This window comes from Lipotes vexillifer, unplaced genomic scaffold (genome assembly GCF_000442215.2).
Source record: "Lipotes vexillifer unplaced genomic scaffold, Lipotes_vexillifer_v1.1 scaffold168, whole genome shotgun sequence".
Classification (NCBI taxonomy): domain Eukaryota; kingdom Metazoa; phylum Chordata; class Mammalia; order Artiodactyla; family Lipotidae; genus Lipotes; species Lipotes vexillifer.
Genome location: NW_006773947.1, coordinates 3,714,751 through 3,727,102, shown reverse-complemented (window position 1 = coordinate 3,727,102; position 12,352 = coordinate 3,714,751). Strand labels below are relative to the sequence as shown.

Below are 12,352 nucleotides of genomic sequence, written 5' to 3'. Positions count from 1 at the left end.
GGGGGGGGGGGGGGGGTAGAAGGGTAAAAAAAAAAAGTATATTATTTTTAATCATTAAAATTGGAAAAACCTGTCAAATAAAATTTGAATAAAGACTTTTTAGGTAATGCTGTATATTCTAGAAACTTAAAAATAATTGTCTTATAAAAAGCAATCATAGTTTTAAAAACATTTACCCAACACCTTTTCACGATAAAAATACTTCGACTCTAAATAGAAGGAACTTCCTCAACCTGATAAAGAGCATCAAAAGGCATCAAAGTTAATGGAAAAAAAGACTGAAAACTGTTCCTCAGAGATCAGGAACAGGGTAATAAGGCTACGTCTGCTCACACCTCTTCTATTAAAACAGAAATATTAGACAAGCAAAAGAAATAAGAAGCAACCACGCTGGAAAGGAAGAAGTAAAATTATCTCTTTTTACAGATGACATGATCTTTTATACACAAAAATCCTCCGGAATTCACAAAATAACTATTAGATCTAATAAAGAATGAGTTCAGCAAGTTTGTAGGATATAAGATCGATATTAAACAATTATTTGTATTTCTATACACTTGCAATGAACAATTCAAAATGAAATTTAGAAAACAAGTCCATTTGCAATAACACTGAAAGAGTAAATACTTAGGATTAAATTTAGAGACATGCAAGACCTAAAAAATGATAACTATAGAGCGTTGTGGAAAGAAATTAAAGGCTACTTAAGTAAACAGAAAGACATCCCATGTTTATGAATCAGAAGACTTAATATTGCTAAAACGGCATTACTCTCCAAATTGATCTATACTGGGCTTCTCTGCAAAAATTAAAAAGCTGGTCCTAAAATTCATATGAAAATGCAAGAGACACTGAATAGTGAAAAGAATCTTAAAAAAGAACAAATTTATAGAACTCACATTTCCTTATTTCAAAACTTACAACAAATCTACAGTATTCCAGACAGTGGGCTGCCGGCATAAGAGACCAATGGAATAGAACTGAGTCCAGACACAAACCCTCACATTTATGATCAATCATTTTTGACAAAGGTGGCAAGACCATTCAATGGGAAAGAAAAGTCTCTTTAATAAATGGTGCTGGAACAACTGGATATCCACATTGAAAAGAATGAAGTTGGATCCTACCTCACATCATACACAAAAATTTACTTAAAATGGATCAAAGACCCTAAATATAGGAACTAAAATTATAAACTCTTGAAAGAAAATACAGGCCTAAATCTTTGTGGCCTTGGATGAGGATATTGTTTCTTAGATATGTGACAAGGAAAAAAGATATATAATTTGGAGTTCAAAATTAAAAACTTCTGTGCTTCAAAGAATACTAAGAAGATGAAAGGACAATCATAAAATGATAGAAAATATTTGCATATCATATATCTGATAAGGGACTCATCTCCAGAATATATAAAGAACTATTACAACTCAAGAAGAGAAAGACAAATTAACCAGTTTAAAAATGGACATAGGATTGATTGAATAGGCATTTCTCTGAAGATATATATAAATGGCCAACAAACATCATTACCTATTAGGGAAATGTAAATCAAAAACCACAATGAAATACCACTTCATACCCACTAGGATGGCTAAAAAGACAGATAATAACAAGTGTTGGTGAGAATGAGGAGAAATTAGAACCCTTGTAACATTGCTCGTGGAGTTGTAAGACAGTGCAGCCACTTTGCAAAATAGTTCAGCAGATCCTCAAAATGTTATACGGTTACCATATGGCCCAATTCTCCTACGTATGTACCAAAAGAAATATACATACGCAAGTATTTCTCTGTTTACCAAGAGAAATAAAAATACACAGCCTTCCCTGGTGGCACAATGGTTAAGGATCCACCTGCCAATGCAGGGGACGTTGGTTCGATCCCTGGTCAGGGAACTAAGATCCCACATGCTGCAGGGCAACAAAGCCCGCACACCACAACTACTGAGCTTGTGTTCCTCAACAAGAGAGCCTGCATGCCACGCACTCTGGAGCCTGCGCCACAACTAGAGAAGAGAAAACCCACACGCCACAACTAGAGAGAAGCCCATGCCACAACGAAGAGCCCGCATGCCACAACATGCGCCACAACGAAAAATCCCACATGCTGCAATGAAGATCCCACATGTCACAACAAAGACGCAATGCAGCTAAATAAATAAATAAACATTAAAAAAATACAGTTCAGAATAGGCAAATCTTTGAAACAAAAGTAGATTATTGGTTGCCAGAAGCTGGGGGAGAAGGAAATGGGGAAATTGGGTATCAGGTTTTGGCGAGACTGAAGGAAATGTCTTAGAATTAGACAGTGGTGATGGTTACACAGCCTTCTAAATATACTAAAACCCAGTGAAGTGTCACTTTAAAAAGATGACCAAAAAGGCCACCTACTGAATGCGAGAGGATATTTGCAAATGATATATCCAGTAAGGAGTTAATACCCAAAATATACAGAGAACTCATACAACTCAACATCAAAAAAAAAAAAAAACCTGATTAAAACATGGGCAGAGAATCTGCAAAGGCACCTTCCCAAGGAAGACAAAAAGAGGGCCAACAGGCACATGGAAAGATGTCCAACATCACTAATCATCAGGGAAATGCAAATCAAAACCACAATGAGGTATTATCACCTCACACCTGTCAAAATGGCTATTTCAAAAAGACAACAAATATCAAGTGTTGGTGAGGATATGGAGAAAAGGGAACCCTCATGCACAGTTGGTAGAAATGTAAACCGGTGCAGCCACTATGGAAAACAGTATGGAGAGTCCTCAAAAAAATTAAAAATAGAACTACCATATATGACCCATATATGACCATATAAATTCCACTCCTGAGTACTTACCCAAAGGAAAAAAAATACACATTAGAAAAAATATATGCACCTCTGTGTTCACTGTAGCATTATTTACAATAGACAAGATATGAAAGCAACCTAAATGCCCATCAATAGATAAGTGGATAAAGAAGATGCTGTGTGTATACACACAACCAGAGACATACACACAGACACAAACACACACACAATGGAATATTACTCAGCCACAAAAAAGAATGAAATTTTGCCATTTACAACAACACGGATGGATCTAGAGGGTGAAATAAGTTAAAGAAAGAAAAATGCTGTATGATTTCACTTATACATGGAATCTATGATGCAAAACAAATAAACAAACATAACAAAACAGAAACACAATTATAGATACACAGAACAAATAGGTGGTTGCCAGAGGGAAGGGGAGGGTGGCAGGGGGGGAGGGAGAAATAGGTGCAGGAGATTAAGAGGCACAAACTTCCAGTTGTAAAATAAATAAGTCAATGGTATGAAACACACAGTATGGAGAATATAGTCAATAACTATGTAATATCTTTGTATGGTGACATATCTGTATCTAGACTTATTGTGGTGACCATTTTGAAATGTATAGAAATATGGAAACAATGTTGTATAACAGGAACTAACATAGTGTTGTAGGTCAATTATACTTCAAATAAACAAACAAACTCAAAAAGAGATCAGATTTATGGTTACGAGAGGTGGGGATTTGGGGATAGGGGGTATTCAATGAAGGCAGTCAAAAGGTATAAACTTCCCGTTATAAGATAAATAAGTACTAGGGATGTAATGTATAACATGATAAACATAATTAGCACTGCTGTGTGTTATATATGAAAGTTGTTAAGAGAGTAAATCCTAAGAGTTCTCATCACAAGGAAAAAAATTTTTCTATTTCTTTAATTTTGTATCTATATGAGATGATGGATGTTCACTGCACTTATTGTGATAATCATGTCATGATGTATGTAAGTCGAATCATTTGTTGTATACCTTAAACTTATACAGTGTTGTATGTCAATCATAATTCAATAAAACTGGAAGAAAAAATGGTTAATTAAAAACAAGATGAATTTTGTGCTATGTAATTATATCTCAATAAAGCTGTTATTTTTAAATGTTTTAAATTTTGCCAGGATATAGACTATTAGAATTTTCATATTGTAATCATAACAAGGTGAGATGGGTACATAAAGGAACAATAAATGAAAAAAGTTAGAAACCTCTATGGTTTTAACAGGACGCTTAGAGTGGCAATCTCAGTATCACACAGAACAAACACAATGACTACAATGTTTTATGCTTTTATAAACTAGAACCATCTTATGGTTTTGACAAGACCTAAGTTTTACAAGATTTAAAGGAGGGACAATACCCTCATTTAGGACAATTATTTAATCAGCTGCATTTTCCAGGTTTAGTTCCGAAAGAGCTAAAAATAGACCTGCCTCTTGTCAAGAGAAGGGTAGGTAGATCTAAGCCCTTCTGGATCACTACTCATTGATAAAACAAAAATAAGGGAGAGAGACCTGAAACACAGTAAGGCTCTAAGAGACTTAAGAGTCTTAGGATCTCACTTATAACAATAATGGATTATTTTGAAAGCTATACCTATAAGTAGTAGTAGATAGGTATTCTATGAATGAACAGACACAAGAGACCAACCTAAAAAACCTCATTTGCATGATTAATTTAAACCTCTTTCATTAACCCTTTAGCAAAAATGCTTTAAAGAGCAAAAACCATGTAATTTTCTGAATCTTTTCCTCTATACCTTTGATTAAAAATCAAGCAATAAAAGAAGAAAAACTATTAAGAGATTTAGATTATTTACAAATACTATTCTTAAATTAAGACAAATTTTCCCAAAAGCTAAACTCCCAAGAAATTTCCCATACTTCTTTGGTTATCTTTAAGATTCTCTAATATTGAACGCAATTTGGAATAAGTGGGTTATTTTGGCCTGATATCATAGATACAAATTTAAAAAGTTAAAATGGTTTAATAATACTTAACCCATAGTGCTTTCTTCCCCCTCAGGTTAACTTCACATAAAAAGCACTCACAGATCCAACATACTGACAATCTTATGCAGATTTTAAATTAATATAAATAAAGGTTACACATTTAAGTTTAACTAAATGCCATTTTTTTTTTTTTTTTTTTTTTTTGCGGTATGCAGGCCTCTCACTGCTGTGGCCTCTCCCGTTGCGGAGCACAGGCTCCGGACGTGCAGGCCCAGCAGCCATGGCTCACGGACTTAGCCGCTCCGCGGCATGTGGGATCTTCCCGGACCGGGGCACGAACCCGTGTCCCCTGCATCGGCTAGCGGACTCCCAACCACTGCGCCACCAGGGAAGCCCCTAAATGCCATTCTTTATATAAAACTCTGCTTAAATCCTAAACTACTGAAAATGACTTGAAGAATTACATTTAAGTTACCTTAGGCATTCAATCATGCGAGAAGCAATTTTCTTCCGACGCATCATGCTGAACACCCATATGCGGCTGATCCCACAGATTGCAGGCTCTGGCAATGTTGAGCAGCACCAGGCTTTTTGCCTTTCAAATCTGACTTTTTCTTCTTCTGACCTGATAACTGGAAGTTTTTCTTCTATAACTCTGTAGCCCTATATGTAGCAAAATAGGGGGAAATTTTAAAACTTTATTTATTTATATTGGAGTAGAGTTGATTTACAATGTTGTGCCAGTCTCTGCTGCACGGCAAAGTGACTCCATTATACACAAAGACACTGTTGGAGGGGCGAGAATTTTAAAGTGGGAATATTGTTAAGCAACTGTCTGGTACTGACCTTAGTGAGGAGGTCACTACTTTCGTCTGCCTTCTTAAACTATGGGAACCACTTAAGCTTTCACCCTCATTTTAGGAAATAAACAGCCCTGGATCTACATTCTGTTCTAACTCGCTAGTTATGTGACCATGAGATAAAGTTACTTAATTATGCTCTGGGTTCCTTACCAATAAATTGGAACTCTCCACCACCTCCTTCAGAGAATTGCTGAGATTAAATAAGGAAATATATACAAAGCAGCCTGCCATCACGGCTGGCACATAATAGGAACTGAATGCTAATTTTCTCTACCTCCCATATCCTAGGACCAGCAAAAGGACATGTTAAGAACTTGGCAGTCGCAACTGTTTCCGGGCCTGCTGCCATAGTTCTAGGGTTCACAGCTGTGCAGGAACTAGGATGAGGGATGGCAGAGGAATCAAGAGTTAAAAAGGTCCTGTCCCTACACTCTTACCTCTTAAAAAGAAAAATACTCTAAGAAATCATACACCTCTTCTGCCAGTCTAGTGGCCAAAAAGGGACATGGCTAGCCTTCTGATGGGACGTGGTATACAAGTTAAAACAATCAGACAACAAAACTGAGAGTTAACAAAGAACAAACAAGCAAATATTACACAACTATGTTCTAATCTAAACACTGCTACAAGTCATTTTTAGAACTAGGGAGAATAAAAATTTAAAAAACACAAGGGTGGGGAGTTCCCTGACTCAGTGCTTTCACTGCCATGGCTGATTCAATCCCTGGTCAGGGACCTGAGCTCCCGTAAGCCACGCAGCGCGGCCAAAAAAAAAAAAAAACCCAGAAAACTACAAGGGTTTACTGAAGAACATTCACTGTGAACAACAACAACCAAATACAAAACACTGTAAGAAACAGTCAAAAACAAGACAGATGTCTGCAATTTCTTTTAATGCTTAGTCATTTGCCAAACAGATGTAAGAATGCTCTATCATAAAATTTGCAAATATCTTTGTCACTCTGTGCAAATCTGACTTCAAATATTTAATTTCCCTCATCTAATTAACTTCATTTGTTTCCATCATCAATTTCGTCTAAAAACTGATACTTCCCTCAAGTTGGTATCTTACTATTAACCACCCTCAGGAGTAATAAATCATGCTAGTTGGAGTGAAATTAAGGGGGGTGAGTTGCTAAGGACAATCCTTAAACACACAACAGTTATTCAATACACACTGAAAGTACTTTGGCATTCAGGAAAATCAAGCATGACATTGTTGATATCTCTTAAAAGTGGGACAATCAAGACTCAGGGACCTATCAAGTGGATAAATGATAAAGCAAAGAATAAATCCACTGCAATGAAAAAATAAACCCAGACAATTTGTACTATGCAAAAATTAACTCAATTACAGTATGGCAAGCTGTTATGAGTTAGTCATTTTATATCAAATTTGTACCTCCAAACTACTTTGTCAGCTATTTATTTAAATCAAATTTGTAATTACAAACAGCAAGATTCATAAACTACACAATTTCAGGTTGAATTTTTTTAATGTAGCTTAACATATGGAAATTAACTCACGCAGATTTGTTTTGACTTTGTACTTTATTAGAAAATTTTATGATGAAGCATCCACTTGCAGGCAACTAAAAGATACTATTGTTTGATTTTTGCACAATTTGGCTCTTAAATACAAGCCGAGTCCTCATCTAGAGCTCAACCAAAGAAGTGGTGATCCACTGCAGGAGTGCGCAACTTTTCATAAAGGGCCAGGCAATAAGTATTTTAGGCTTCGCAGCATACCTGGCCTCTGTTGCAACTATTCAACTCAGTCTTTGTAGTGTGAAAGCAGCCACAGACAATATGTAAGCAAATGGGCATGGCTGTGCTACAATACAACTTTATAAAAAACAGGTTGGATTTTGCCTTCAGGCTGTAATTTGCCAACCCTTGATTTATTCCAGCGCTGAAGGGACTGAGACAGACATTATGTTAGCAGCCAACAAGGAAACTTCCCGAACAAAATTTAATAGTACTTTTGAGTTACAGAATTTTTCTCTTATACTTTATACTGACTTGAGAAACTAATTCCCATGCAAGATACAACTCCACTGTAGTAAAGAATTACACACAGGAATTCCTGCATTCATACTCTTCCTTACATAAAACGCTGAAAAATTTACCAGGATTATGTTATTCCTGTAACTCTTTAAACACCATACTACATACGAGCACTCTTTAAAAATCACTTACCCATTGGATATGTTCTGCAATTAGGCAACCAACTACTTTTTTGTCATTAGAAATAAAGAGAAGTGTTTTCGTTCTGGAATAGCACATTAGCGGAGCCTGCTGGAAACCTAAATCATTATCAACCATCTCTCTAATCTCGTCAACCTGCCAAATAAAGAACAATATATTTTTTTAACAACAAAAGCATTTTATATATGTAAAAATATACTATTTCAGTTCAATAAATTGAGTATATTATTCCAAGCAGGATATCCTCTGAAGAGTGCTTCTGAATGACTGTCCTGACCAATAAATGTTTTTCAAGCCCTGTGGACCAATTTGCAAAAGGAGGAAAGAATGGAGAGTAATGTCAAGCCCAGCAGTCTGGGAACAACAGGAGTGAGAGCTCCTACAATAGGTAATAAGAACAAAGACTTCCCATTAGAAGGATCATGGGTTTTGAGTACTGGACAGAACTTCACTGGAATCTTCGCCAGGCAAGCCACACGTTTCTTCTTCGCAAGGCTTAATGAATACTCTCATCAGTAAAATACAGGTGAACACAGAGGACAGACATAAATGTTTACTCCTTATCAACCATTTATAGGCCAGACATTATGCAAAGCACTTTATCAATATTATCTCATTTAAATCCAACACCTCTTAGAGGCTTGTGGTTTCTTTTGCATATAGAAGAAATAAAATTCAAAAGTAACTTTCCCATGTCAGATATGGGACACCTAGAACCAAAGAGCTGGGATTTCTGGGATTTGAACCTTCAATGTTAATATGGCATCAAACTGCTTCTTTCTGTTACCTCCTAGAATTGTGGTCAAGGTCAAATACGGTAAGCTCAAACTTTTATAGGTTCTCAAAGTCAAGATTTTTGTAGGCACCCAAACATTAGTTCTCTCCCCAGTTAAAAAATAATCTGCAAATATTCAGTCCAATAAACATTCATTTGTGACACTAAGTTTAAAATGCAAATAACACCTAAGAGGGTTAAGTACTCACACCTCTGACATGCAGAATACCATGTAATACATCCCTTATTCAGTGATGAAAACTCAAGTCCTCCTAATCCTATAACAATATCCCACAGTACAATACCTGACTCAGTTCCTAAAGGCAAATGACTCACAATTCCTTAGATTTTAATTTTTAACCTATTATGGGTTACTAACCAGTAACATACTGAATTGTAGGTTACTAAGAGTCTGTCCTGAGAAATGAAAATGAGGAAATTAGAATTTCCTGTGGAGTCTTGGTAAGAAATGTCTGGACGCCACATGCAGTAAAGCAAAGTACCCACTGTGCATTTCCAAATGATAACAGTTGGAATTCCAAAAATTCCATAATTTAATTTTCATTTAGTCAGTTACTAATCCAACATTAATTCAACAAGTATTTGTTTCTGTGCAAGGATCAATGTTTCAAATACAAGACAGGCTTATGTGCCATTCTAAATACTACTGTCTATACTGTTCAGCAGTGGTAACATGGGGGCTTATTTGAGTATCGGGGATTGTTCAGTTATATATTCAGGGTACCTGAAAAGTCAGGAACCACAGGATAAACTTATACAAATGATCCTTGAACAACACAGGTTTGAACAGGATGGGTCCACTTTTACATGGATATTTTTCAATAGTAAATACTTCAGTACTACATGGTCCGTGGTTGGTTGAATCCGAAGATATAGAGGAACCTAGCACACCGAATTATATGTAGATCAACACTGCCTCCCCCAACTGTTGTTCAAGGATCTGTAAGTGGAATGTTAGCTATATTTTCAAATAACAGGTTCAAAGTGTTTTTCTTCAACCTCCCTTTCAGGTGAAGTATTCCTAAATTTAAAGAGGTCCAACTATTAACCTGAGAAAAGTAAATAAACGACTTTCCTTGTGTTTCTAGATATGTTGAAAACACTCTAGTTTAATTAAGTTTTTCAGATAAACAGACCCACTGCTTTACATTATGAGGTACTTCTGAAAAAGCATCTGGAGGAAAAACATTTTGAGTATATTATTTGAAAATGTAATTAATATATTCATTAAAAATAAGTTTGCCCAATGGTCTCCTGACATTTAGGGTACTCTATATAATAAAATGGTTCCAGACTTCATTATCTCTCTGGTTCATTTCTCTGAACCCTAAATTGGACTAAAACCTGGCTCACACTAGATAAGAGGATTTTAAGTTTTCTCCATTACATTTATAAATCAGAATGTACCTTATTTTCTACCTTAACATTATGATTACTTCATGTTTAACTTAAGGATAACTATGACCTACTACTAGATCCCCTTCTGCAATAAGCTTTTATTTAGAAATTTACTCAGAATAAAATGACATTTATTAATTTTAATTTTACAAATTATGATTCAGATTTTTATTTTAATTTTGATTCTTGAAATAATTTATGTGGCATTATTCATTACTATGCCTTCATACCATCACTCAAATTACTGGTAATATGAGACAGTAATCAATCCACTAAAAATTCATTTCACTTATGCTAGATACACTACAAAGTTAAAGCATAATTTTTCAGTTGGGTTGTGACTAAATGCTTATTTCTTGTTTTCAGAATTGGTTTTTAAATGTGTTCTGCCAGCAATATGCTATACTCTTAAAATTAGCTGCAAAATTATACTATTCATTATGTGTGAAATTTCACTGGAAATTTACCTTTTTCAGGGCATACTTTGGGTCTTCAGGAAGAACCATTATTATCCTGCCATCAGGATATTCAGCTAGAATTCTTTCTTTTTTCCAACCCTAGACATATATATATATAAAAAAATTAATTTATCACATTTCATACATCATATTCATGTACAGTAAGAAAAATATATCAATGTGTCTAAAAATTACAGACATGGAAAAGTATATGCTCGTTAATATTTAATAAGACATGATAAATCAGGTAGTTTGTAAAATAGGTATAATACAAGCTAATTTCTCTCTACTATTCATTCACAGATCTAATACCACAATAGCATTTCTAATTTATCATTTCCCATTTTAAATTAATTTAAAAAATCACACACCAAAAGCAAGCCCCTTAAGGTCAGTGATTCCCAGAACCTAAAGGATAACTCACCCAGTTTCTTGATAAGAGAATTAAAGTCTTAAATTTCTTTGGAACATCGTTACCTCCACAAACAAACACTCATGGTTTTATGTCTGGCATGCCAAAGACCTCCAGGAGGTTTTAAATGAACTGATTTGCATGCAGTAGCCCAATATGTAAGGAATAGTTTTTATTCTTATTGATCACAACTATCAAAGTCACAAGAAGGATACTATAAAAATATAACTACCTTCTAAGAATCTAATAGGGAAGGAGAGGCTACGTTGTGTGTATCTGAAGTTAAACATACTCAAAAAAAGAGAGGTAATAAACTCTTCTTCAGATCCACACTCGTGGTGATTAATGAGCAGAACCTGCATGAAAAAAAAAACAAAACAAAAGCCACTTAAATCTAGTAAGATGGGACTGAACCAGAGGTTAAAACTAGGAGCTTTGAAGTTAAAAATAAGTACAGAAGGAATGAGCTTAACTAGTTGTTCCATTTGTCTTACCCAACCAACTTTAAATAAAAATGCCTTTCAAGAAGCAATATGTACTTCTATTAAAGAAAATCAGCATCTTCTTTCTGAGATTTGTTTGAGAATATTAAAGCTCAATGAAACCAAGAAAAAGGCAACTATATTTTTTAAAATACTATGGCAAGTCTGAAAGGAGGTTGATTTTTTTAAATAATCCAGAATGGTCTTTTTGGGAGAGGGCAGGATCTTAGCTGGGGACAAAAAGTCTAGAAATAAACTTGGTATAAATCACAATTTGGATTAAAGTATTTAAAATCAGAATTTGTTTAAAAAATAGAGCACCCAAAGGTAAAGTAAAATTCAGACTCTAATTATGATGGTAATGCGTTCCCAAGATTTGCAAAGAAAAAAGGAGCAGAAACAATAGTCACAGAAGTCATTTTTTTCAAACTAGAAACGAAATCTGAATCATATCCAGATTTGAATATAGGTAAAATGCTTTTACAAGGAATAAAAGATATCACCCTCTTTAAAAACAAATTTACATTAATATGTTATTTTTGGGAAAAGTTTTTAAAATAAATCTATTTCACATAAAATGAAAATGGAGACTTTTCATTTTAAAAACTAAACGACAAATTCAATGAAAAACTAGAATTTAAGTAACCCCAACTTATAACAAAGTCATACGTCCTGAACTGAATTACCTAAAGATAATTTGATAAGCTATTTTCCTACTGTCTTTAAAAATAACAATACTGGTCTAACGTCATTATATTGCACCGTAGGCACTAGATAAAGTATTTTGCTTTACTGACTTTTTAGTACAAAAACTTTCTCTTGATACAAGTTGAGACTTGCATGTTCACGCAGGAAATGTTATCACAATTGGATTTGATACAATTTTTTAAAATGTTTTCAGTATGATTGTTTTTTCATGTACGTGTATAAGC

The 12,352-nt window shown here is 34.7% G+C and overlaps 1 protein-coding gene across 1 annotated transcript in view; it reads right to left on the bottom strand.

Annotated features, from left to right (window-relative positions):
* The window catches only part of ESCO1 (establishment of sister chromatid cohesion N-acetyltransferase 1), a 40,278-nt gene that overhangs the window by 254 nt on the left and 27,672 nt on the right, over positions 1-12,352 (bottom strand). Inside the window, exons 6-9 of the mRNA XM_007448611.1 lie at positions 10,536-10,625; positions 7,866-8,009; positions 5,279-5,466; positions 3,646-3,653 (exon numbers count right to left, since the gene is read on the bottom strand). Of these exons, the coding sequence (XP_007448673.1) occupies positions 3,646-3,653; positions 5,279-5,466; positions 7,866-8,009; positions 10,536-10,625 (430 nt within the window). The remainder of the gene's footprint in view (positions 1-3,645; positions 3,654-5,278; positions 5,467-7,865; positions 8,010-10,535; positions 10,626-12,352) is intronic.